This window comes from Sitodiplosis mosellana, unplaced genomic scaffold, assembly GCF_009176505.1.
Source record: "Sitodiplosis mosellana isolate CC-2019 unplaced genomic scaffold, AAFC_SMos_1.0 Smas_scaffold_30, whole genome shotgun sequence".
Lineage (NCBI taxonomy): Eukaryota > Metazoa > Arthropoda > Insecta > Diptera > Cecidomyiidae > Sitodiplosis > Sitodiplosis mosellana.
In genome coordinates this window covers 362,156-388,364 of record NW_022595272.1, presented here as the reverse complement: position 1 = coordinate 388,364, position 26,209 = coordinate 362,156, and the positions used below count along the sequence as shown (strand labels likewise).

The 26,209-nt window shown below is 36.5% G+C and overlaps 1 protein-coding gene across 4 annotated transcripts in view; it reads left to right on the top strand.

The window, feature by feature from the left end:
• LOC129569160 (disintegrin and metalloproteinase domain-containing protein unc-71) overlaps positions 1-26,209 on the top strand; it is a 303,850-nt gene that overhangs the window by 114,553 nt on the left and 163,088 nt on the right. For 2 of the 4 annotated variants that reach the window (XM_055447709.1, XM_055447707.1), the window contains exon 3: positions 12,653-13,338. The exons of the other annotated variants lie outside the window; for them this stretch is intronic. In XM_055447709.1, the coding sequence (XP_055303684.1) occupies positions 13,269-13,338 (70 nt within the window). In that variant the 5' untranslated portion in view covers positions 12,653-13,268. The remainder of the gene's footprint in view (positions 1-12,652; positions 13,339-26,209) is intronic. 4 annotated transcript variants of the gene reach the window in all.

The window sequence follows — 26,209 nt, the reverse complement described above, 5'->3', positions numbered from 1 at the left end:
TGACAACTTTTCACAAAAGAATGAGAGGAAAAATTCCATGTAACAATGACTATAGCCTCCTATATATGAGTCGCAAAGGGAGATGCTGCATCATACCAACAATAACAGCGAATGATGGTAGTTACAAATTCTTGTACATTTTTTAACGTTATCCTTTTCATTTGTGTTTTGTTGCTGTACAGAACTTATGCCGAAGCAAAATAGTTCAAAGATTGCAATCTCCATTCAAGTCCGTGTTTCAATTCGATTGAATTAAACTACCCAGTGATGGTCCAATTTTAATCCAAATTGCACTTGTCATTTCCAGACACATCGTAAAACATTCACAGTTTACATTTCAGTTGTGAGTCGAAAAAAAAGCAATAATCAAGCGAAAATACTTTAGCGTATCTCATCGAAATGCGATTGGAATCCATTAACATAATGAGATCGGTTCGGGGCCTGTCTACTTTTCCTTTGATGTAAATTCAATTACGAAACACTGAATGAAGACTGATCGTTTTTTTCTAATTTACTTCCGTTCACTTTGAGATTCACCTTTTTTGTTAGCTTTCTTTTGCTTGTTCGTTTACAAAAAAAAAGCGGGACTAAGTTTCACGTTCTGGACGTAACTTCAAATGTGGAGCACGGCAATTAACATTGTTCCGACAACTTTTTTTCCCTCAACATCGGTGTACGTGTGGAGCGAATGTATATGCGTGTGTGTGTAAACTCTTTGATATTTTCCTTGCTAATTTTTCATTTCTTCAGCTTCAATAAAAAGTTAACATTCAGCGTTATATTTCCATGGGCTTTTATGGGCACGATGTTCCAGTTTCACAACAATTGTTATTATTCTTGCCTTTGACGTTTGATTCCGTAGCACAAACAAAGTAATTTGTTTCTCGCAAAAGAGTTGCAGCTGGGTTTCCATTCATTCTCTTTTCTCTTCGTTCGTTGTTGTTTTTCTTTATTTCTTGGGTCGTTGTTGCTTTGATGGCAACAAGAAGCAAAAATAAACCAGCTCACTTCATACACACCACTGAACAGAACAAGTGGACGATACAGGATTACGTGGTGCTCACAAATACCGTCATGTCTGATGTATCAACAGCAACACACTCACACATACAAAATGCATGGGAATGAATACAACGATTACTGCGGAATAGAAAATGCCATACAAAAGAATTGTGAAATAGGCATGAAAAGTAGAGGGAGAAGGGAAACTATGAGAGAGGCGAATGAAACCTACCGACATCATGGAATGAAAAAGGAACCTAAAGTTGTATAAAAGTTGAAAGAAGAAAGCGCTCGTGTCGAATGCGATTTTAATGAAATGCTCACTCATTCACATATTCAATTGGGCTGCTTCCCATAAAGATGTTTGCAAAAGAAGCGAAATTATTGTACTCACATTCCATTTGCTAGTTTCTCATGCACACAGTGTCGATGTGTGCTCATGTATGTATGTGTGTTTATTTGCTTCGTTTAAAAAGGGAAGAACTTGAGCTCCGCATGCTGAGGCAAATTTGAATAGTTTGCCATCACTTGGCAACGACCACGATTGCGGTTCATCTTATGCTGTATTTCGTTTTGCTCTCATTTTATTGTTATGATCATTTCACATATTTCCTTTTTCATATTTTTTTTCTGCCTCTGCAAACTGTGCAGGGTGACTCACATCCGTAGTGCAAATCGATCAAACAAATAGCACCACATGCGTTTGAATCGTGGAAAATGACAGGTGATTCCATACCCTGTGGCCCGTGTGATGTATGTTCAACGACTCTTTGCCCCTCTGTATGCGTTGTTGTTTGTCGGTTTGGTTCATGCGTATTTGATTTTTTACTGGTGCTTTGTGCAGTCATCCACACGCCACATGCAGGGAAAAAAATTGCCTGCACAAAATGGTCGTCACTCGCGTTTCATTTCCCAAGCAATATATATATTTAGATACAGTTTTTTTGCCCATAAATTTTCTCAACGCTCTTCGTTCTATCGCTCGCTGGCTTGCTCGCTCTTCGTACCATTGATAATTTCTTTGGCCAGCTGCTTCGGCTGCTGTCATTGCTTAAATTTTGCATTTATATCCAATACGAGCACTCACGGTCAATAGGAAATGGCGAATGTGTATGCCCCGCACAATATATAGCGAATCATAATATTTAAATTAGCCAAAAAGCAGAAAAGGAATACCATAAAAACGGCGATGCAATCGATGAGACGAGATTGAAAATGCCAGGCAGCGAACAACACACAAAAATAGATGAGGAAGTAAATGGGAATGTAATAAATTCGCTTTTTATCGTTTGTACGTTTTTACGTCTTGGTCTATGCGGTTTCAGTTCGTAACAACACACAAAGAGCAATTCATATGGAAAAATGCTTGAAACGGTTGAAGTTCAACCCGGTGGAAATGTTCTCCAAATTAAATACATCATTTGACCACACACATTATTTCGTTTCTACTTTCTCTTCGTTAAATGAACAGAAAAATACATAACGTTCATATTCTTCTTACCCGTTTAAGGGATTTTTTTCTCCCTTTTTATTGTGGCATTCATTCATCACTTCGAAGATTTTTTTTTCATCGAACCATGAACATTTAGAATCAGTGAACAGTAAATTTCAGCTTTACGAAGGCAATCGCACTGAACTGCAATCAAAAATGCAAATCTTCTACTCGCAATGAAGTCTCCGTCTTTCCTAAGAACAAAGCCAAAGTCCAAACAAATCCAAAATGAAGACGAGATTCAAAGTGATTGCAGGGTTGGAACTTATTATGTGAACAGTGTGCGGTACGCATATTGTAGACAACCTTGAAGTTGCTATTTGATAAATCATTTTGAAACTGCCTTTTCAATAATCTTAGTTTCAATTAAGTTCATTTCCTAATTGCATATTGAAATGGGATTGTTTGAACCATTTTCAATGCCAATAGTGAAATATTATTCGTTTCTGTCGACTCCTGTGACATGAGAGTATGATTTCGGTAGTTCGAACACTAGCATTATTATAAAATCGTGCTTAAGCAGCTGCTAACAGATGTAGTGTGTGCAACATCATTATTAAATATTCATGCATCCCTTAAGATTCGACAGAACATGTGAGTAAATATCACATGATTTGAAATTCGAATTGAAATTGTAGAATGAGGTTCTAGCAGTCAGTCGCTCATAAAAATTGTGTGTACGATGCAATTCAAAATATCGAAAGATGGTCAAATAATAGAATTATGTGCATGTAATCGATTAGATAGATGCATATGAACAGTGGGGCGAGTAGACGCTGTGATTTTGCATTTTCGGTATTCCGAGGGCAAAAACGTCGAATCAACTTCTGCACATGACACTTGAAATGCACGAGAAAATATCGAATTGCATGTGAAATGTGATGATGTTCTTTGAATAAATTTTCTATCGTCACTCGTCGAATGTATTTCTTTCATGCTCTTTTTGTGTGTTTGCTTGTTGTTACTGTTCGCTGGAAGATATTGGGATTTCGAACAAGCTCATAGCTATGATTTAACAACACATATTTGTACGAATTTCTTGTTATAAAAAATGTGCACGCTCTCAAATATATGCAATATGGATAATGCATTTGAATTTTTAATTCGAATTTGTGCTTCGTTTTGCAACGATAAAACGAGTATGAAATCAGATGCAACAGCCGCAAGAACGAGACTTCGGTTTGACGCTGGCTGTTCCAGTTCATAGACGATGGAAAATTTCGATTTTTCATTCTAAAAAGACTCAACATAATGAAAGTAATGAGAACGGCAAACAAGAAAAGCAGTTGAGATAAACTAGCACACCACTCTTGTGTATCGAAGCGAACTAAAAACTGAGAACAATATGAATCGTTGAACATCTTCAATATCTATTTCATTAAACACGTTGACAAGACATAACTGAGCTTTTGTTTGTGAATATGACTGAACTTGTGGCAGCGATGAAACGAAACCGATGTGCTTGTGTGTGTGTGTGTGTGGAGTGCACGCAAGTATGCTAAACGCTGTTGAATAAAGATGCTCGCACGATCAATGCGCATAATTTATTTATTAAAATGCGATATTTTTTGAAAGAAAAAAAAAGAGTATTCATTCGTTTCCATAACACTTCTTTGCACACTCTGTCTCACTGATGTTGGCTGACACATGTACGTGAACACACTAGACATATATAATTTAATAAAATGCTAGTAAAAATCTTATCTCGCAGTAATATGAAATTCGGAAAATTTAACATGACTCATAATCAATCGACTAACAAAAAACATTGTGTTGCGCGCATACATTTGCATTAATTTCGTTTTCGTCCCCTTCGACAATTTTGCCACCAGAACCGTACAGCCATTTATTTGAAAATTTTAATTAAATATATTAGTTCAAGTTTTCTTTTGAGATTACATTAAATTTGCGTCTCATAAAAGATGCATTTTTCAATATTTCCGGGAAATGGCTTTTAAGTTATCTATAGTACATATATATTGCATTTGGAAACCCGCTTGAAAACGGTGCACAATTTTCAAGAAGTTAAACATTGAATGGTTGTTGGTGCAGTGAGTAAAAAGTCCCGACGCTGATAATTTTTCCCTTTTTCGCAACGCGATGGTAAATATTGCCGCAACCACTTGTAAGTATTTCCAAAGTTCAATGTTCAGTGTAGAATGAATCCCGATGAAAATACATTGCATAAACATATAAAATGCGGTCCAGGGAACTCTTTACACTACTTACACGCTCGCTGGGACATGTTGGTAATCGGCTAGTGGCTTAATTCAGAAAAGTGAAAACCGCAGCAGACGTTTGACTTGTGTGTATGCTAGCGCGCGCGTATGTGTGTTTATGTATTTTGTATGCTGTGTATGGTTTTGCCGCTGTACTTCAATTTTAATGAATACGAAAAGGTCATAACACAAAGTCAAGAACATTTTTAATAACAATAATAATTTTGTGTTTGTTCACTTGCCAACAAAATGCAATTTCATTCCATTGCCCGACTTGTGTGTGATTATTTGCACTCTCAGTCTCACTCTCCTCAGTTGCTCTGGGTTGAGCAAGCAGCAATTTTGCTTTCTGCTTCGTTTTTGATCGCAATGAATTGAGCAATATGCTGCCAACAAAAAATATATCATAAATTCTTGTTAAAACCGAATTCCGTGCATTATTTAGTTGATATTGGTCATATGAGACCGTAAACTTTCCCACATGCAATCAATGTTGACTGCAAATATGAAATTGGTGCGCGAACAAATAATAATACCAAGCATTTATTAGGTCGTTGAGCGCTTTTATATTATGGACAAAAATATGGTTGAACGCATATGGCATAAGCGCTACTCGTAGTAAAACAAGAAATTGCAATCAGTAACTCGATTTGTGTCGTTCATTTTCTCTGCTCGACCGGACGAAATAGGCTCTTCGGACTGCAGTCAACCGATATTAATTACAGTGTTTTCACCCAATCCACTTGCATTTAGCATTCTGATTTATTCGTGATAGTGTGCGGTATGGCAGTGGCTTCGATTTGTCCGATCGCAAATCAGCGTTGTTTCACGTTGGATCCGACTCTCTCTCTGCGGCGAAATTACAATCGTTCCAGATACCGCAGAGCATTTCAATTAAAAGCCAGCGCGTCATTAAGCGCAACTCTTTCTATTCAAAGCCATTTGGAACTGCAATCGATGTTCTGCATTGAAAATCACATTGCGATTTATAATCCACATCGATGTGCAGTGCACACATTCTGAACTCTTGCCCATCTCAAATGGCAAAGTATGCACATGAACACCGAGCAAATGAAGTGAATTTGATTTCATTTCTGTTTTTCGAATACATCAAACTTGTGTGACTGCATTTGATGGCCAGTGGATGGTCTGTCAAGCTATTTGTCGCTATGTCGATTTAATTTCGATTTGTATGCAGACGCAAATAGCACAATCACATCCCATGATCGTCACATACGCCTGCCTGTAAAAGCTCATTACACGGCATTTCTATTTTTAGCGGATTAACGATGGACGCACCACCAAAACGAGCTCCCTTAAGCACATTGGTTTCGGAAAACACTTTTGCTCATGCCCGCAAATATCGATTTATTATTTATTGGATTGCCCCCAACCCATTTTTGTACTGCTTGAAATTGGCAATTTTGTTTCTTTTTGTTTTTGTTGCCAAGCCGTATTCCGTGCCAATGCATAAAATTAATTTCTGCGTTAATGAATTCAAGCGAAACAACAGTTTTGTTCTAGCATAATAAGTTAGTTTCACGCAACCTTGAATGAACAAAATAAGAGAGAGAGAGAGAGAGAGAGAGAGAGATTCCGATGCTGGAGCATCGCCATTCCCTTTATAATTTATTGGAACAACAAAATGCAGCGTCATCATTCGATGGTCATTTATAAGGCAACATTTCTATCACTCTCTGCCCCGCTCTGTGGATGCGATCACGTTTTGTGGTTTTCAACCCGAAAACTCGAATGAATTTCAAGAGCGGAAGCCCATTACACGATATTGGTTAAATGAGATCTGAAGTTTCGAATTATAAATTAATGTTGATAAATTGAATTTGCCCATAACTGTGCTATGAATGTTTGGTTTTCATGCAAAAAGACAATGGGAAAAAGTTTAAGACATGTTTTGCTTGAGATATCAAAATTTATTGAAAATCAACATAAAGTCCAACCACCGTATCGCAACAATTTCATTCATTCGTTCTAGAGCAACGTTGCTTCAAAAAGCAAAATGACTGTGCACATTTTGGTTCTCCCCACAAAATAAAAACAATTAGACTTTTCCAAAACGTTTGTTCCATTTTAACAAATTTCTCGCCATTCTCAATTCAAGCGCGCATCGAAATTCCGTCTGTAAATAGGAATTCGGCGAATGATTTTCATGGCACGTTTTGCCACTTTGTTATTAGACGCGTGCTCTCCAAATCTATAGACATTTGTATAGATTACAATCGAACATTTGTGTGTCGGCGGAGCGGTGATCGCATGTGTGAGTTAAATAAAAAAAGAATACAATACTTTTTCGATATTTTCGTAAACGATATAATTGCAAATAATTCGATTATGTGTATAAAAGTTTTTCTCTCTGGCAATTCAGGCGTTAGTGCTTCGATGAAATTAATTAAATGGAAACAGGGTTTTCCTCATTTCTGAAAAGGTATTGAAAAAGCTACAAGTGGTATTTTCCGATTAGTAGTTTGTTGTAACTTCTTTTTCAACTTATCGCAAATCGGATCGCCTTTTTTCACATGCAAATCCTAAAGTAGACTCTCAACCCCAACCAAATTGTACTTCCATCGTATACAAGTGAAAAAAAGTAGAAACTTTATTTCAGCTGCCGCTATTGTTGCCAGCCAGACTGAACTTGGATTAAAATGTGCTCCATTTTCATTCGAAGCGCCTTTTGCCAGACTCCAATTCATTGGAATTGTTCTTGCCCCAAAGTATGGCTCTTTAAATCGGAAAAGTCCCTTTCAACTTTACAACTTGGAGCCGATGTCTCCAATCAATCAAGTTTCAAAAATTCGTTGACCTGGTGCCAAGACGCTAGGCGAGCAAACAATGATTTAACATCGATGGCATGAAAGGAAAAACAAGCGCAAAACTTTTGTCAGCCATATCGGCAGTAAATTCACATGAGACTCGGAGGCCAATTGAGCATTTTTGTCGGAAATATATTCTGTATCTCGGTGCAAGTGAACAAGAAAAGGTTTTGTATATCTCACCCCACCTCACTCCAAATGGCCAAACAAATCCATTCATTTGTTGAAATCTTAACAGTTTTTTATGCGTCTGCGTAAAATTGGTTACTTTTTCGATGTATGTGAATTTCTAACGAAGAAGCCAATTCAAATCCCCGGTCCCCATTTCATTTTTCTTTCGATTTTTTTTTCTTCCATGAATTATTCTCAGTTACCTAAGAAAAAAAATCCAAAAAAAAAAACAGCATACACACAAGTTCTATAGATAAAGAAGCGAAACGACTTGAAGATGAAGAAGAATAATGCTGGTAAAAATAAAAGAACCTAGGCGCACAATAAAACAGTTGAAATAAAATTGTATTGCTGGGAATGTGTTTGGTATGATTATATTGTTATTTGTTCAGTGGAATTGCATGATTACCTCGTGGATGGATTCTCTCCCAGTTTCTTCACTTTTGTTTCCATTTTTTTTCTCGCTCAACCGTCGTTGTTTTTGAATATATTTCGCTTCATATTTTCAACCATGTATTTCAAATGGGGCGAGAAAAAGTGTGCAAGTTTTATTGGATCGTAAATATTTCTCGGTCAATTGCCATTCGTAAAAATATAATAGCCAGAGTGTACACTTGCACTTCAGGTCAAAGATTTATTTAGCGGGCACGGGACTAGACGAAAGATGAACCAATTCAACCAAATTTCATCGTTACACTTCATAAGTGTCTTGAACATCAAAAGTATTTCGCTCTATCTGTTTATTTGTGCGCTGGGCTCCGTTTTTGGTGAAGAGTGGTTAAAAATTTTGGCCATTGAATGTTGCCACATTCAGGGCAGAGAACAAAACGCTTTAAAAATATGACGGTTTCTGAGAGTCGACTTTTTCTTCATTGAAAACTGTAAATGTTTTAGTAATCTTGCATTGCTCCGCACAATGGCCCAGCCAAAACTTGAAACATTCGACGAAAATGCAAGAATGTCTATGAAAGCAAGAAATAGAAGAAGAAGAAGAATAAGAAGAAGAAGCAAATACATAGAAAGACTGCTTTCGTTGTGGAAAATCTTATGCCATTAGTTCTGAGTGCTATTTATAGTCGAGTTGTGGTTTCTGATGGCTGTATGATTATTACCCTGAATGAATAACGCAATCGTGTAGATTTTTGCACGTTTCGGAGCTTATCGAAAGTTTTATGAATACTGGTCGGTCGTGAACAGCCGCTTGGAACTTCTTTATATTTGTTCGAAAAGAAACCATGAAGTCGTCTTCCTCCACATGGCCAGTTGAATAATTTAAACGAGTTTATGATTTCAATATATTTTCGAGGTGTTTCGTTTCACCATATACTTTTTGCCTTAGCAAAAGAAAAATACCAACTCCCCAAATGCAATGCACACTTAGAAGAGAGCTCAGCGTCAAATGATTGTATGGCCAAAAAAATGTGTAGATGCTTTTTAAGGCTCGTGCATTAAAAATATGGAAACTTTGTAGTGGCACAATTCACTTTGTTGTTTCTACTGTGAGGATGAGTTCCATCGAAATCCATTAACGTTGAAACAATGTACACGATGCATTTGTTTCTTCTGTTCGCTTCCGTTTTTTTCCAACTGATATTTCACCGAACCATTATTCTCGCTCTGGTGGCCCAATAATTTTGGTACATTTCATTCCCGTTGCCTGCGATTTTTCATCAGCTCATTCATTTCCCTAACAAACATCTTTATGCGTTGTATTGTGGTCTCGAGTCGTTTGTATTTTTCAATTTTCACCAAAATTTACTGTGCTGTATCTGGGTCGAACGATGTGGTTACAGAAACGGAATAATCGCTTAAAATACCGGAACCAAGCAACCAGTTTCTTTTCCTAGTTCTCGACTTTGGCACACGGTAATGTACCGAACACAGCAATATTTTTTCTGGATATAAGTATGTATGTGTGTGTGTGTGTGTTCTTTTTTGGTGAATTTCCTTATTCCAGTGGTAAACCGTAAGAAATGCCGAGAATTTTATTTATCGAATTGCGTCGAGGCAGAAGAACGAATGAAAACAATGAGCAAAATATTTTAGCGACAGACGAAATGGCGAGAATAAATAGGGTTTGAAAAAAAAAACAGTGCCGCACATTTTATGTTGGCTATAAATTCATGGCATGCACACTGTTTTTCGTCTCTCTTCAAGAGCACGCTCTCTGGATTACACATTACATATATTTCAATCGGTTCGTGCAATTTTTTTGCCACAAAATTCACTCATATAAACACTCTCGTTCGCTCTTCTCTAATTTCAATCTTAATCTTTTTTGTCTTTTTGCGATGCGGTGTTTTTCCCCTCCAACACCAAATGAATTTTTCGAGTTATTTATGCCTTTGGTTTGACTCGCTTCAGTCTTGGAATATTTCACTTTACCTTCCCTTTTTGTGGGCATCTCTTCGGTTTTGCCATGCTTTTTCCGCACCTTTTAGGTGAATATCGTATTTTAATGGCGTGCCATTTGGTGCGATAAAAAATAAAATCATCTAGGAACATATAATTTCCTGTCTCTCACAAAATTGTGCTTGATGGAATTCTTCCAGATGCGGACGGCATGCCCAACAACACATAATTAAGCTTTTAATTTTCCAAATGATCAGAAAACAAAAACTATGATTCAATTGTTGTATTATAAAAGTCACTCAGCCATGAGTTTGTGGATAAAAAGTGCTCGCTTTGTTAGGATTTGTTTAACGTATTTTGCTTGTTCAGTGAAACGCTAAGAGACGTGATTGGAGCGTGATATAGAGTGGACGAGCCTCAAATTTGTTTGAAAATGATGTCTAATTTCCTTTCAAAGCATCAATTCGGGAATATTCCTGATTCACCACTTCAATTAGTAAATCAGAAACTTTCAATTAGTTCATTTCACTGTTGAAGCACAGCTTCAAATTCAAATGTGCACTGATCGATAAAAGTTTCTCGCATCGCATGATGCTTGCCAGGAATTTAGGGTCTTGATTCGAGACAAAAATCCAACGATAATCCGTGAGTGTATGGTTATTGGCAAAATTCTTTGCTAGAGGCAAACGGTCGGTCTGTGATTTGTTGGAGAATTTGGATAGCGATAGGTAGTAAAAAAAAGGTGCGACCGTAGAATTGCGATGAGCATGTATGAAAATTACATTTTATTACGGGCAATAAGCCAACTGCTGTTGCTATACATATGAGTATTTGCTTGTCATTCGGCTCTCGCTCTCAATCTCACTCTCCGGGGATTTTGATCGTTCATTTGAGGGCATCCGATTTGGTAGCTCCTTTTCACATCATTCGTGCAGAAGCACAAAACCGTGATTTTTAACATGCCGAACAAATGTTTGCTCTTTTCACTCATATCTTTTCACCGTTGGCTACATCATCGTTGGTAATTTAAATAATTCAACTGTATCTTTTTTTCATTTTTCGGTTGGATCTTTTGCCGGGAATGTGCGACGGCAGTAATAGAAGCATAGTTGTTTTTGTAATTTTCACAAATTCATTTTGAATAATACCCGAATGAGTTTTTACCATGTGACTGTGTGTGCTTCAGCATTCTTCATTCGGCCATTGGATGGTTTTTGTGAGCTACAAGTTCCTGGAGTAACTTATGATGAAGTATCTCACGTTTAATTGATCCGATGTGAATTGAAACGGATTTTTGGTGTCGTTATTCGACACAAATCAAATTTGTGGCACAAGCCACACACACACTGGCATCCTTGAAACTTTTCCAAAAACAGCATTTGAGAATTAAACCCATACCAGCAAATTACACAAAATTGTCCCCATTCATTCTCTCCGTAATGCGGATTTGCTGCTATGTTCGCACTTCGCGGTGCCCATTGTTGAAATACGATACTCTGGAATGCGGTTAAAACAAAGCGCAACATAAATTGCTTTATAATGTTCATAAAATTGAGTTTTCTCTAAGTGTTTGTACTTACTTAATTCTAGCGCATTTGTTTCCCGCCATTTTTCATATTTTTCTCATTCTCTCGCTCTCGCTCTCTCATCCCTTAATACGTCGTTCGTTACAAAAAGCAGATTTCGTTTGTAAATGTATTTGTTCTTTTGTCGTTCGCTTTGCTGTGTGCCCATTTTTCGTTTTCTGTTAATATTTGTAATTTAATCCTGGTTCGAAATCGTTTCGACAATATAATCTAGTTACTTAAAACTGCGAACAAAAAAATTAAATCCCCTTCAAAAAAACAATTATCAAGGTGAAATGGAGCACAGAAACAATGGAGGGTGGAACAACATAGAAGTATGAAAAAATACCATGCGTATTGCGTAACATGAGAAAAAGCGCATGTAAATTATGAAAATGGACAAAATTTTGCGCTATAAAGAAAACAAAGTTAAATGCTCTGAAATGGTGAATTAACAAAGCTGCAATTAGTTATTAATTATGTGCTCGCTTGCGCGCCGATTATATAAGAAACGCAAGCCGATTCGGGGTGTAATTTTCAGTTCAACACAAATATGAGTAATTACATTAAGCACTTTCAATAATTACGTTTAATTGAAAACAATTAGCGCTTTGAAAAAAAAAAATGTTTCCCACCACGCCGAAGTTTTTTTAATCGCCGCTAAAAATTGTGCTGCATTTTTTTCCTTCTTCAAGTTGATTGCATAAAAACAATTATAAAAGTTGAAAGCCACAAAGGAAAAAAAATTGAATTAAATACGGTTAAATATGTACATTTTGCTTGAAATTGATGGAACAAATGCCGGTGTTAATTAGGCATTTGTCGGGAAAATTTTGTTTTTTACGTTCAACTTGAATTTAATATCATGAATGTGTTTACTGATATTCTCTTGGTTTGGTTTTTTTGAAAATATGCCGAAAATGCTTTAATTTACCAAGCGTCATCGTAATCTGTTCACTTTCTATCTTAATTCACACAACAGCACTTGAATTAACCAATCCATTTCTGTCTTTTCTATTGCAGGTAAGACTTGGACTCAAATTGGAACGGATTTCTGACTATTGAAATAAGTGATTCGCTGCAACAAAGTTGCCAGATAAAATCAAAGAGGAAGCAATAGATAAACTGAAAGAAGAAGAAGAAGGAGAGAAATTGAAACGTCCAAGGAGGTCATTAACAATTTTGGCATAAGTCGTTGCCAAGGTTATTTATTCGGCCAATTGAACAATTTCAGTACCAAATATATCTATACATCGTTGTCACACATCGGCACCGCTTGTGAAAATCGCCCTGGCCGCGTGCTTTTATGCTCTATTTCGCGCCCTAAAGTTATTTTTTTGTTTAGTTTTGTTTTTGATTTTCGTTGTCCGTTCGGTTTCGATTCGCTGACGATTGGTGAATGAATAATACAAGAGTGAAATCGATTTTATCGTACGAATGGCCTCATGGTGGTGTCGACCGCGCATACATTGCATCGATAATATAGCAGCAACGTATCGACGAGGATATTCACCAAAAGAACGCTAGCAATCAGCTGAAAAACAGTCAACAACGCAAAAATTATAGCAACTCGTTCGTGTTTTTCGATTTTCAAACGAGACCATAACGCGACCGGTTTAGAAATTAAGAGGACGACGCCATGAGGCTTGTTTCCCATTTTCGGGTGCTCGTTTTGGCCCACATCATCGCAATTGTTGCGCCAACTGGAGGTTTGTACACATATATTAGTAACACATTTTCAATTAACATTTCAACCTAAATACTGATGATTGCTTTTACTGGAACTCAACCGAATGTTTGGTACACCGAACTATTATCAAGCTTTTCTGTCGACAATTGATTTTGCTCAACTGACATACATACAGCCAATTTTTATCGTAGACCATTTAAGCGAATGAAAATGGTAAGGGAAAAAACTTGCAGGGAATTGTATTCTGAAAAAAAAAATAATTTTGTTGGACTAGGAAAGAAAATGTTTTCCTATGTAACATCTTCAATATGCTGCTTCCAGTGTGAATTGAAATGTATTTCCCCATTCATTATCTGTTCCATGGCATTTGGTTTGTCATTGTGATAGGAAATGAACTCGTTTCTAACTGACATTTAATTTCGGAAACAATTCCAACATTTGAATTACGCTTATCACTTTCAAATCTCGGTCTAGCTCGCACGAAGTAAAATCTTTATAAATCAGGCAGGGTTAATTTTCGTGAAATAAATTGCCACTAAGATTTACATTTTTTTTTCTAGTTTTCCAACTGAAAATAATTTTAAATTGTTTGCTACAATCCATTATAAATAAAGTTAAATAAGATCATCAAAGCTAAAGAATTCATTTGAATGGAGTCCTGGAATTTCGAATAGTTCAAACTATCGTTAATAACTTCAAAAGTAAACGCAAAGTTTTCCAATCGCTCTTTACTTTAAAATGCATGCAGTGAATTCGAGTGCCGTCACCCCAAAACTGCTGTGATTACTTTATCTTGTCTAATTCCAGAAAGTTCATTGATCACATTCCAAAGCGATTTGTTTGAGAGAATGGGTTTTCTATCGAGTAAATTATCGGAAGAGTTTTTAATTTTTCTTTGAAAATGCAATTTTGAATTAAAACAAAAAAAAATTGCGGAATTGGTTGACCGATGAATGCTAATTTTCATTTGTAGTTGACGTAAACAGTATTTTTTTTACAATGCTTATAATTTTTGTCTCTATTTTTCTTTTAAATTCAAGTGAGATATTCTTCCATTTAAAACAATGCGGATTTCATAACAATTGCGAGCTCGCAAAATATGAAAATGCTGGCAAGAGAGAAAATAAAGACCTGAACGAAACATTTCGTATGAGAGTATATAGTATAATCGGGCAAATGGTTGAGGAAAAAAAACACTGGAACAAAGAATTGCAGTGTTTTTGTGCAATCGTCAACATTTTCGCTAAAATTGCTAGGCAAATCATTTTTACCATCGAAAATGCTACTTTATTAAAAACTGCGTGTTAGAATGGAGTATTCTATTTACATTTTGAATTCCATGCAGAAAAAAATAGCACAAACAACTTTAATAATGATACTGCATAGCAACGCAAACTCATTTCATAGAACAAAAAAAGTTTGTATTTACACAAAATATTTTAGATTTCGGTGAGTGGATGGCATGCTGCATTTTTGCTGAATAGAAACTGAGGCGAAAAAAATGGTTGAACTTTGAGCTGAGTTATTGTAACATGGATGAAAAAGCTGTTTTTCCTTGCGGTTAATTTGGTTGGCTAGTTTTTATTCGTTCACAGAGATAGAGGAATTTGGGAACATCAATGTAGACATCAAAAATTTAAAAACCAAATTCTGACACAATTCAATAAGGTAACCGTTTCTCTGGTTGATATTCCCGGACGGCGAGCGTGAAAAATCAATAACTCAACTTTATGTTCGGGGAACAACACGACGCAGAACTACAGACGCCAGAAAAAGCTCTGGCAACACAATGTTGCGGCTTTTCTTCATTGAAATGGGAGCACTTTAGGTTGTCGTTTTTTTTTCACTCGTTTGCTTTAACTGTGGTGGATTTTCTATACGCCAAATTTGTTTGCACTCTTGCACGAAGATCTACAGATGTTGAAGCTCGCTTGTTGGAACCAAGTTAACAAACAGACCCTTATATGTCGTGGTAGTGACAATTTTCAATAATCCCGTTGTCGTTAGTACGGCGCCTTTTCCCCCACATTTCCCGACACATCGCAATGAAAAGATTTCAGTTTTCATTTCAATGTTATTCCGGATCATTTGGTTTTGAAATCAAACTTACTCAAATTAATAATCGATTTTCATGGAATCATTGCACTCGGAGGCGGAAATTAATGCGTACTTATTGATGAATGATGGTTACATTCGACAACTATACTTCGGCTTGATTTCACTTAAATCCGGTTTGTATGTGTGTGTGCAAACGCTTGAGTCGCTGAGTATGTGCGATGAATTCAAGAGGCAAAATGTAGATGCGTAATCAAAAATGAATAAATTTTATGGTAGCAAATGTTACCACCGAAATCAAATTCGACGATGGTTTTTTTTTTCTTCTTCCTTATCGAAGTTCAATTTTGGCAAACGCAAATACGAAAGACAATAACACCCATAAATCTAGAACGAAAAACTCAGTACACAACGCAATCGCTCACTCAGTAAGCATAAAACAGATAAGCGACACCGTACATTTTGCTGGCAAGTGCGAAAATCCAGAAAATCGCACAATTTGAACGAAAAAAAACGCAGCACATCAATGAGCATAAGCTAAAGCATACGTGATAAAATATGCGACATCGAGAACTGGATTCAATGACACCTCCGACCAACGAAGGAAAAAGCAACGATAGAGACAGAGAGATCAAATGCAAAGCATCTCTCCATTGTTTCCTATTGATTTATGATTATTTTATGTAGCCCGCACAAGAACACGCACACACAATGTCAATGTCTTAGGTTGGTAGCAGTCTTGTTTCGTTTCCTGTTCACCGCGCGTTGGTTTCACGTGAGCACACACATAAAAAAAAAATAGCAAGCACCGCACGGCCAAATCAAGTCGACACATAAAGAGATAACATATGCCAAAGCCACCGCCACTAACTTAACGTTTTCTTTTTGTCGAGGAAAATTTATAATCTTTCGATCTGCTTCTTTGGCATTGTGCTCTCGGCAAAACTTTTGAAATTTCGGTGAATAACAACTTTTTTTTATTTCGTATTCGGTTTCTGTTCGTGATTTACGCTCCCCAGTGCGTGCTAATGCTCATACACTTACACACAGCCATCAGCAACAGAGAAAAACGAATATAAAAAACACAAAACGAATTACTTTGACACGCACCGATTTTTTTCTCTCTCTACTTCTTCCCATCGAATCGAATGTGAGCTCCGAGATTTATGCTAAAACGTGTTCCGACACCACTGCCGAAGTCGATGCACACAACATTGTGTTCGACCTATGTTTTATACACTCAAAAATGCCCCCGAACTTTGCGTGCAACATGTTTTGTACGCGCATAGAACGCATCAAAGTCACCTAAAGCACGAGAAGATATACTTCGGCAGATGCGGACGTGAGGCACATGGTGAAAAGCAACTTAGTCGCACAATTTTATTATTTTTAGAACTTTGTACCCATTGCGTTACGTCGATATTCTTATAGGACTTAGAGAAGTATATTCAAAGCTCGTTTCAAGTGAAATAGTCGTCGACTGGTAATCTTGTCGCTGAAAATATTTAATTACAATTATATTATCATAGTTTTTATCAGCATCAGCACATTCGCTCAACACAATCGCATTGAAAATGTCATTGAAATAAATGAATCAATGGAAATAATATCAAGTAATATAATTCGCTGTATAAATGCAACAGTCGCGTTAAATCATTCCATTCATTGTAGCTGTCGGGCCGTGAAGGTGCAATGTAAATTATGCAATTGGCTGCAATTACAATGTCTTTTGATGGCTAAAATGTCTTATTTTCTATCTTTATCTCTATCTCTTTACATATGTATATATCCCTTTTCCCGCTCTAACAGTTCCAATAGCTCGAGCTCTCGTCGTGCAGGGGGATTCTTAGATTTCATTACGATCATTGTTCTATTCGTTTGAATTCATTGTTCGCACGCTATTTTAATTATGTGCAAATTTTTTCCTCCATTTTTTCATCATTCTCATCAACGAGTCTTGAAAAGAAACTCCTGAAAGAAAAGAATAAATTACACTTTACACAAAAGTTTCTTTTCACAAGGAGCAGTCGCTGCCGGGCAATATTACACATCTCATTTTCGGATTAATTACATTTTTGCCCATCAAAAATGTCTGAACAGTTGAAGTCTCTTGAATTTTCATTCGTTGGAAACAATAAAGTTATTTGGATGAACTGTCCAATGCAGATTGGTCATTTCAAAAGGCATGCGATAATGGAATTGACCGAGGAAAATTTAATTTTTCTCTGATTGTATTATGGATAAATTGTGCGGACAGGTAATTTTTCTACATGATGAATATTTCGAATTATTCAATGCTGAAATGTGTGGTATGAGTAATGAAGTTGTATCAATTGGATAAAGTTGTGAAAAAAACGTCTTACCACAAAAAAAATCAGAAAGAAAATAAAGGAATTTTTATAATAAAATCACAGAATATGCCGACTAAGCTGATTCAATATATTTTAACAAACGGCCTATTTAGGTAGTGTCAACATAATTTTACCTAGATACGGAAGGGAAAAAATTGCCCGGGATTGCTTACTGAAAATACTGAACAAACATTGTTTCAATCAAGCGGAGAGAAATCGATATTTTTTTGTTATATTACAATCCAAACACCTGACAATGTTTCCAATTTATTTTTCACTTGGTTGTCGTTTCGATTTCATCACTCGAAACGACACGTTCGACAAATATTAAATACAGCGTGGTAACAAGAAGATAAATAATGATAGTTCTAATGAAAATCGACAGCGGAATTTTCCGCATGCGATAACATTCGGTAAATGGAGAGACAGAGCGAAAGTGTGCGAAAGAGATGAAGATAAGTTGGAGCGATCGGTAAACATGGTCTATTCGAAGCATTGACATTTTTGCACAAAAAGCTGACCATTCAACAAAAAGCGACAGCGATTGAGTGCAAATTCCATAATCAATAGCAATCTGCACTATCGTCATGGCCATTTGTTATTTGATTAAGAGTTGGGAATATTCCTAACCACAATCGACAAATCACCAGAGACGAAGCAGTTTACAATTTCCATTTCCATTTTTAGGGGTAGTATTTTCGCACATTCACTCTTTTTTTCGGTGCGGTAAAAGGTTTTATTAATTCGATCCCTTGAGATGGTACCAACACTATTTACCGTTTGCATTTCACTCGTTCGCATCGTTTATCCGAATGCTTCGTCGATTATTTTGCTCTTTATCGGACGCATTATCTACCACTTGAGCTCAATTCAATATTTTCTCGCATACTTGAAAAATATTTTCATCATATGCACAGACTCTCATGAGCTGAAACTAAGGACTTTCGATCGGTTTTCATTGCACTTCGCTTTAGGTGATGGAAGCTTTTTCTGGTGTAGCAGAGAGAAAAATAAAACATTTGCGGCGATATATTGAAACATTTTCGGAACAGTAAGCACCTACAAGAATACTAGCATCACTGCAGAAAAAAAAACGAGCAAAAAATAGTATGAATGTGACAGATCGATAAAAGCGGTTTATTGATGCTGTTTCAGATGTTTAGAAAATCTGAAATTCTCATCCATTCGCTCAATGGTAACTCAAATACTTTACCATCCATGCTATTGCAAACTGCTATTGAATGGAGGGACTGCAAAATTGCGGGCACGAGCTAAACCGTATTTTATCGATTGATTGCATTGTTATCGAAACATTCGCAATATTGCCACAATTCATCAAAAAAAAAAAAATGCAGAGCATTGGTGAAACGAGCGTGGAAAAACCTTCGCTTGCTCACTCGTTCAGTGCCTATGCGACCGACCGCTTGTTGCGGAATGGAAAATATAATCCAGAACACATGCACTTGAGTGAACGAAAATAACAATCGTAACATTAGCCAGTGCGCAATTATTATGAAATTGTGCTGTACTTCGCATTTCTTTTGTCTTTATCGAATTTCATGCAGACGCGTTGCTCATGCGAATCGAACAGGCGGAAATCCATCAACAAATCAACCACAGTGAATATGTGGCATGGGCATCAAAACACAAAAAACCGATATACATATACACATACTCACATCCACGCTCATACACAATTCAATGTGAGAAATAAAATATGGCCACAAGCGAATATATATGCGATATTCGATATGAACAATTTCAAATGTCATCAAATATGCGATGGTAAATTTTCTGCTTTTGGCCATCGACGGCGGATTAAAGCAAATGAAATTTTGACGAAACTTTTTCGTTTGATCTAACCGAATCTCTCGCTCTCATATTCGATGAATAAAATCCATCTCGAATACAATATGACAAACCAAATCGAAATTATTATCGAGAAAGAGAGGGAGAATGGAAAATACAGTAGGTTTAGTTGTCAAGGTTATATGCCGTACGCCCGCTCTGTTTTTGCCGTCGGTTATACTTAACAATCAGATATGTCATATCGTTTGCAAAAATGATTGAAATGAAACTAAGGCGATTTGTGTTTGTGTCTTGATCGAAATTCGGATCGGTCGGGAATTCATCAAAGCGAAAATATTTCCTGTGACTGAATTAATGACAAGGCGTATAACTCACTCAAAATTATATGTAACAAAGCCATCTCCGTGTTTGTGCCTTTCTGAAATTCGTTAAGTTGACATAAGACCTCCCGTCATACCACCCCATTTACATTTTTATCGAATACCCTGGTTTCGTTTCGTTTTTAAACAAATCGTTACAATCTCACATCAAATTTTTCCACTCCAAATAATTTTCGGTTCGATTTGAAAATAGAAGTAGATTATCCATTTATATATTTTGGCTACGCTTCCAAACTTCTACCATAACTGATTGGGCCGGCAACATCGGAATGCATTCTGATGCCGTTATCGGGTTTGGACACATGACACTTTCACTTCAATTCACTGCATAGAATATTCTGACTGAGTTTAATGCTTGAGATGAGCGATGGTCATCCTGGACGCAAATTCTTGGACGAATTTTTCATATTTATCGTTTTATTTTTTACTTCATCTCAATCAAATAACTCTCAGATTTTGGCCTTCTGAAAGACATGTTTTTACAAATTGATCATAATATTTATCAAGTGGCTGCTACTTTTTTCTAAGCGTTTTTCCTTTGTGTGCGATGGCAATAAAAAAATAGTTACCGATTTTTTATGGGTCCCGATGAAAAAAATGCACATTTATTTTCATTCTCACCAACAGACTCTCTCTCTCTCTCTCTCTCTTGCTCGCTTTCTCATCAAATTATCTTGGCATTGTGTCTAAGATGAAACAAATGCGTCAAAAAGCAGCAGCACATTGCCTTATCGATATCAGAGCCACAGGCTCTTCTAATCGATTCAATGCCGTACACATTTGTCGAATGAAAATCGTATCCGAGCATACACGTATAGAAAAAAAAGAATGTCAACAAAAAAAGAGAAAAGCAAATATGATATAAATCATGTTATATCGCGTAGAAGGCATTTACTTATTCACAGCACCAGGCACCAAGTGTGCCGAGCCCAACTGATGAAAATGTTAGATGACACATCAGAAGAGAAAGATGAAGAGTGAGTGAAAACAGTAACAAAATGGTAGAACGGCAACAACAAATATATGACGAAAATTCGATTTGTTTCATCAAATATCATGTGCGTGATGATGTGTGATGTTTAGTGCGTGCGTTTGTGTAGTCGGAGAAAAAATTGGGATTGTCACAGCGACACACATGCATTGGTGCAAATTATGTATCGTTCTGCCACCGAGAAAATATGATAGATTCTGTGTTCTGCGTGGTTTTGGAAAGCAAAGGAGGGAGAGAGACGTAGAGGGGGACTTATGCTGGTGATAATGTTCGCATAAGCATCGAATTTATTTAATTTCATCACATTTTCTTTTATTTGATCTTTTCATTTTGTCTTTTCGATAACTTTCCATTTTATTACGAGATGGCAAAACATGCTTTGTTACTTAAGCCGCCTATTGCTGACGTGCTTGTTACGTTTCACAACACCGTGGACGTAAGCATCATCATTCGTCATTGTTTATCGATTTTTATGCTATGCTTGCCTCCATTCGCAAGCAACAAAACTTGAATGTGAGCTTGAGTCACAAATAAAATTAGTTGAAAGCATTTTGGGAATAACCACTCATTCTTGGCCGGTATCAATGCGAAGGGCATATTATTGCAATGTTCTAATGCAATCGAAATCGTGATCGAAAATGGAAGAAGCTGTATAGTAAAAGCTATTTTATTTTTTGGCGCGTTGTTGGGCACGTGCAGAATTTCTCTTGATGCACCGATGATGGACTCAACAATCATTGGTAAAGATGCTTCATCGACCCGGCCAGGCAGTTGTAATTCCTAAGTTTCACAAATATGTAGTGCAGTGCAGTCATTGTCACCGAAACAACAGCATGTAAGCTCGTCTCAAGTGTAAGAACCAGTACTAACAAATGATGGTAATATTGAAATTACTTTGGCAAGCATAAATAATAGTGTTACAGCTCTATTTATAATCGTCTGACATTCCGTCATTTCATCGATAATATCCGCTTATAATTCACATGCATTTTTTCTTTCTTCTACTTGTTCAAAGTCATGACCACCATTTATCGTTGGCTGGATGTAATTCCAGAAAAGAGTGTGAATAAATGTTGAATTTGGCATGCGCTTAGAACACAATTTATCATACAAGTAATTTCGATCCATTGTTCCATACAACGGCAACGAAATTTGTATGAGTTCCGTGTGTCTTGTCGATTCACGGAAATCACTCTTTTTCGATGTATTGCGCAGGAATACTGTTGTTATTTTCCACGCTAAGATGATGGATTTGAGTGTGGTTTTCTCATCGAATTGTGTACGTTGTGCAAAATTCACCTTCTCTAAAATTGATTGCACGACACCGTCAAACAATAAGTATATTACCTCAATTTTACCTACCTCCGCACCAAAAAAAAAAGAAGAAAAAACACACGAACACCTATCCGCTCTCGAAATAAACAGTATCTTATTTTCTGTTGAACATTTATTTAATAGTGTATTCCCATCAGTCGCAATTCTCGTGCATAGTGAAAATTTTGTGGCTGAAATTGGCCCATCCTCACCATAATCTATCGCCGTGATGCCGGTTATCATCCACAACCACATAGCACACAACACAAACACACACTCTTCGATCTTCATTTCTCATTTGTTCTCTTTTCGGTCGTCAGGCAACAACCCAAATTTCCATTTCGACATAAAGCTTCGCTATCTCCCACTCTTTCGCTCAGTCAGTTTGCAACTAAAATATGTATATGTGTCACTGAGAATGTGCGATGAATTCCCGTTTGCTGTGTGTAGAGAATTCCGCCGTTGACTGCAGATTTCCCTTTAACAACTTTAACATGATGATAAATGAGTCTTTTATGGCTATTTTCTTGATGGATAAATAAATATATTTTTGCTTGAAAGTACAAAACATCAACTTTGCATTCCAAATATTACACGAGCGACGGCTCGAATTTCATCCCATGCATACATTGGTCTTTGGCGATGAACAGAACACACTTCAGCCGGTTCGCTTTGAACGCACACATACACTCACACAGTGAGTGAAAAAAAAAATTCAGTCGTTGTTTGATGGTTGGAGAATGTTGAGGGTCGACACATAATGTTGCTGCAGCTCAGAATACAGCCGACGGTGATAGCAACAAAAATGAATACGGTCAGACGGGAACATATGAAGAAAAATACGATTCAATGCCATCAATTTTCAGTCAGAGGTTTTTCTAACAGAATTTTTTTTTGGACTTACATTTTTTTCACATTGCTCGCATTGTGGGTAGCAAGAAAAGAAGAATGAGTAAAACGGTCATTACACAGCTCATTCTATTATCGCCAATTTGATAGGAGATAACATCGCGTCATACTGAATAATTTTGTACGCAATTTAACGAGGCCTAACGCAGAGAGCATCATATTTTGATCAATTCCCAGTCCACTGCCATCTGTTGTAATGTGAGCGTCTCTGTATATGATTGAACACACTTCAGCCAATTTAAAAAGTTGAACCATTCTTCGATATTTGTTTTTATTGAAAAATCGAATTCCAACGCCATCGTACTCATGATACTGATGGATGTTTAATTCCGTATTCGATCCATTTTATAAGCTTTCCGATGGTTCAGATCGGAACAACAGCATTCCAGCCTTTTTTGTTTGGGTATTTTATCATTACTTGTCTCTATTGGATTATTCATACCCGTACCCCGTTCAATGTTTTTGCGGTGAATGTTATGCCAAGCGGCTTTTATCTGATGCTCCGCATTTGACAGTCGTAATTCGATACATTTTTCTCAATCCTTTTCACTTGTAAACATATCGAATGCTCAAAAGAACATGAATAATTTGATACAACTACAAATCAAACAACCCAATGGATATAAATGTATGTTTTAAATCGGGGTTTCTTTTTTTGTTGTTATTATTGTTTGTAATTGAACCCGAACGTTGTTCTTTTTAAATCAAATTGTCACTTTTGCCGATGTAAATTCTGCTGTGATCCATTTCAAATGGGTTTTTCTGCCTTTGCGGAATCAATCAATTTCAATCAAATTTTCATTAAATGTTACGTTCATCGTAAAGTTAAATTTTAACGACACAATTCGTACCTCCTCACGGTTACCTAAATTTGGTCGTTCATGTTCGATGTAATTGTACTTTCGTTAACATTCGTCGCCATAAAACAACAATGAACATTTTAAACATGCGTTTTTGGTGGCATAAAAACCGTTTTATCTCTTATTTTTACCCTATTACCCTGACTCACTTATTTAACGATGATATTTCCATGCTACATGGAAAAATGTGGAAAACTCGACGATAAATTCAAATTATTATCAAGAAATGTAAAATAATAAGACATTCGGAGTTCGTCTCATCAAGCGTCGCTCCTTCTCTCTTCACCTCTTAATGCACGAGAATTGATATGGGAATGGGAGAAAAGTGAACACTGAATGCACAGCATTGTATGACGTCGTAATTGAACGAGGCCTTTCGACAACATCTATTGCTATCAATTCGACCTTAATTAATGAAAATCTCATTTGTCGTAGGTAATTTTGTTGCAAAGCAGTTTACCCTATTTCATTTCTGACGACACTAACGCAAACAAATGTCACACACCCAGAGAAAATCTGTGGGGACACCTAATGTGATAAGGCATAAGTTTATTTATTTAGAACATTTCATCAGCCTTTTTTTGCATTCTGAGGCTAGAGCACACACGGTGAGCAGTTCACTTTAAAGCTGTACACAGTTTTTGAAGCAATATTCGCTCTTGGTTACATATAAAAGCGCTATCACTTTGTCTGGTGTGTCGATAGAATGTAACGCATTTGAGCGATGACCTGAATGTACATTGTACACAACATGTCATTTTCTGAAGAACGTTCTCGTTTCTGTTTGCATTTCAACTGTTGTTGTTTGCACATAGTCACTGGAGTTGCAAATATGTACGCTTGAATCGGTTGGGACGTAAGAATACGAGTGCACCATTTGTGCTATCGTTTGAAGTCTTTTTGTCGGAGCTGATGCGGAATATTGTATTTGTTTTCGAGTGAATTCATCAAGACTGAAAATGCAATTTATGCATGGCACAATGTTGTAAATGACGTCTACAGGAACACCGCCCCCTGTGACGCCAACAAAATGAATTCGTCACAAATAAACTCATGCAACAAAGCAAAAATGCATTACGAAATTATTTCTGAAGTTTATAAAAAGTGTCGTACTCATAAGGATGCCAGGCCGCTTTGAAATGTTACACAGCGACGACAAACGTTCGAATTTCCAATTTTGCCCAAGCTTTGAATGTCAATCATTTGCGGCGGCAAATTTTGAATTGACATATAATTAAAATTTTATTGACATTTTAGTGGGGACATGGGAATTTAAATCGTTGATCACATTTTTAATGAAATTTTATAATTACTTTGACGTATTTATGACGTGTCAACATATGGAAAGGCGCAAATGAGGGAAATCCTAAATATTAAAATGAGAGGGATTTCAATTTAATTTTTTAGTAATAATTTATAAAATTAAAATACATCAACACATTTGATATTTATTCCGTTATCAATGCTATAATTTGGGGACAAAAATCCAATTTTTAATTCAAATTTGCTTTTGGGCCATTTTTTCCGGTCTTTAGAAGATAACGTTCATACATGTACAAAGATGTTCAAATTTCCAATCAAGGGGGAAATAACTCAAAAGTAATACCAAATAGAAAAGTAATACCTCAGTCATTTCTAGTAATACCTCTGGTATTACTTTTGATATTTCTATGAGAAAAGTAATACCGATAGAAAGTAATATCCAAGTAATACCAAGTAATACTGATTAATAGAAGTAATACACCTGGTATTACTTTTGATTTGTACGGAAAGTAATACCAAGTAATACCATTTCTGTAAAAGTAATACCTAAGAGTGATTTGCCCCTCGTTTCCAATCGTTAACCGATGCAAATATAGCAAATTTATAATTGAGCTTGATTAAAATTACGTGTTTTTTGTGCTCATTCACGACAGAACTCATTAATGAATTAGAATTACAGGAAATAGGTATTTATCTGATCCCAAGGCCAAAATCGAAATTCAAATAAACGAAAATGAACATGTGCAATTTATGCAAACTAAAAACACCGAATTCAAACATGCGGTGAAATGAAGCTTGGTAAATGAAGTGTTGACACAAAAACATAACCTTTGAAATATTCTTTCGGAAATACAATGTTTGATTGTATGCAGAATTTGAATCGGATTTTATTGCCGTAGCTGTACTTATTGTTGAAGAAGCATGCAGTGCTGAAAAGCTGCTACGATGACTGCTTGAC